This window comes from Alligator sinensis, unplaced genomic scaffold, assembly GCF_000455745.1.
Source record: "Alligator sinensis unplaced genomic scaffold, ASM45574v1 scaffold612_2, whole genome shotgun sequence".
Lineage (NCBI taxonomy): Eukaryota > Metazoa > Chordata > Crocodylia > Alligatoridae > Alligator > Alligator sinensis.
The window spans coordinates 1,593,712-1,595,571 of record NW_005842085.1 but is presented as its reverse complement, the minus strand read 5'-3'; the positions used below and the strand labels follow the sequence as shown (position 1 = coordinate 1,595,571).

General features: G+C 50.1%; 1 protein-coding gene across 1 annotated transcript in view; it reads right to left on the bottom strand.

The window, feature by feature from the left end:
* Positions 1-1,860, bottom strand: part of MRPL15 (mitochondrial ribosomal protein L15) — a 20,906-nt gene that overhangs the window by 11,988 nt on the left and 7,058 nt on the right. The window contains exon 2 of the mRNA XM_025204497.1: positions 1,738-1,852. Coding sequence (XP_025060282.1) covers positions 1,738-1,852 — 115 coding nt within the window. The remainder of the gene's footprint in view (positions 1-1,737; positions 1,853-1,860) is intronic.

Genomic DNA, 1,860 nt, shown 5'->3' with positions numbered 1-1,860 from the left:
TCCTGTTCCGAGCAGGGGGTTGGACTAGATGACCTCCTGAGGTCCCTCCCAACCCTAATTTTCTGTTTCCCCCCCACCCCACAACTTTACAAGGATTCTATTTGAAGCTGAGTGGGAAAAGATCTCATCCTATTTCACTACCAAATAAGAGGCAAGAAATTCTAAAATCTTGGTTCTCAGCCTTACTCCTAACAACATAATGGAAATATCTGACTAACTTTATTGAAGCAGGACATTTTTCTTAACTTACATACGTGCTGTCCTGGTAACAATATATGCAATCATGGATCATTAATAAAATGAATGTTCATGCTTCCTCCTTTTTAAACTACTGTTTACAAGGACTACTCTCCCATACACTCCAAATACAGCCTCTGCTTATCAAAACACTGCCGAATGGCTTGACAATACCAGTGGAGAACAGCTAATTCAGCAGCGATAGTGAGCTGAGCTGTAAGGTGCATAAGAGCCCAGCTCCTGGCAAAGCAGGGAAGGCTAAGGCAGCAGCAGGTGGCTTGAAAATGAACCCCCTTAAAACAGGTGGGCCCATATGTCACAGCATGTTGCTGATCCAAGCTCTTTGAGGGCTGTACAACCCTGGTGTAGCATATGGTAGCTTGGTAGTCAGTAAAGCTGATTAATCAAGTCTCCTCCTGTTCTAATTAAAAACAGTCTAGTGTCACCTCATCATCACATCAAACGAGGTTTAACTCAAGCATCCCATGGCCATTTTTAGATGCACAGAGGTTTAACAGATGTGATCATGGGGTATTTTAATTAGAGCAGCTTTCTGGGAACTGCTCTAATTAAACACCTGTCCCCCCACTCCTGAGCACCGCATAGGCAGGCTGCAAGTCCCTCATGTGAGTAAGTGCACTGGAACAGAGTCTGCATCAAAAGGATGCTGATACAGGTACAAGGTTTTTCACAAGTTAGACACCCTCAATACATACTGATATGGCAACAACCACATGTCACAAACTACAATTTATTCAATGTTACAGAATAAAACATTGCAGACATAAGCAAGAGCATGCATTATTCCTACACCTTAAAAGGATAAATGTAAAGGTCCCAAGCTACCATCCTTGCAACATCTGCCTGTAAGGATTTGAGCATGAGATCAAGTTTAACCTCGCCGTTACAGAGGAACAACTATAGTGCATATATCACAGGTAAGAGCATGTCTACAGTGGACTGGCACAATCCTAGAAACCTGGAGTTAGAAGGGGCCTCAGGAAGTTAGCTAGTTCAAAGCAAGACTTCCATAAGAATCCACAGTGCTAAAAGCTTGCCAACCTGTTGTAGTCTGTCAGCGCTCAGGCCGCTTTATCTCCATCTCAATATAGGTGCAATCAGTCTTGAAAACTGAGAATGGAAACTGCATTTGTCCTGAGGATGGAGGAGCTCCTTGCCCCAGAATCCTACAGAGTGACAAGGCCGCCGTCCCCCCCTCAAGCCCCCCTGCAGCACAAGGCACAGAGCGAGCTAAGGCCCGTTCCCGGCCCTGTACAGGGTCCTCTCTGGGGAGGGGCAGACAGCAGCTCGCCGGGGCGCACCGTGCACACGACCTGCTTCGATGGGGATCAAACGCTGGTCGGTTTGAGCTGGCCCCATCCACGGGGCCGCCAGGGGCAGTGACGCCCCGCGGGCCCGGCTGTAGCAAGGCCTTCGGCTCCGGGAGCCCCACCACCCGCCGGCCATGCGCCAGGCGGGCAGCGCCGCCGCGGCACCCACCTTGCGCTTGTTTTCTGGGTTGGGTTGCAGGTTGCCCAGGTTGACCCGGGGCAGCGTCCGCAGCAACTCCAATGCCTTGGCAGGGCCGCCTGGGCCGCCCCGCGGCGCGGCCGCCCTTACCCC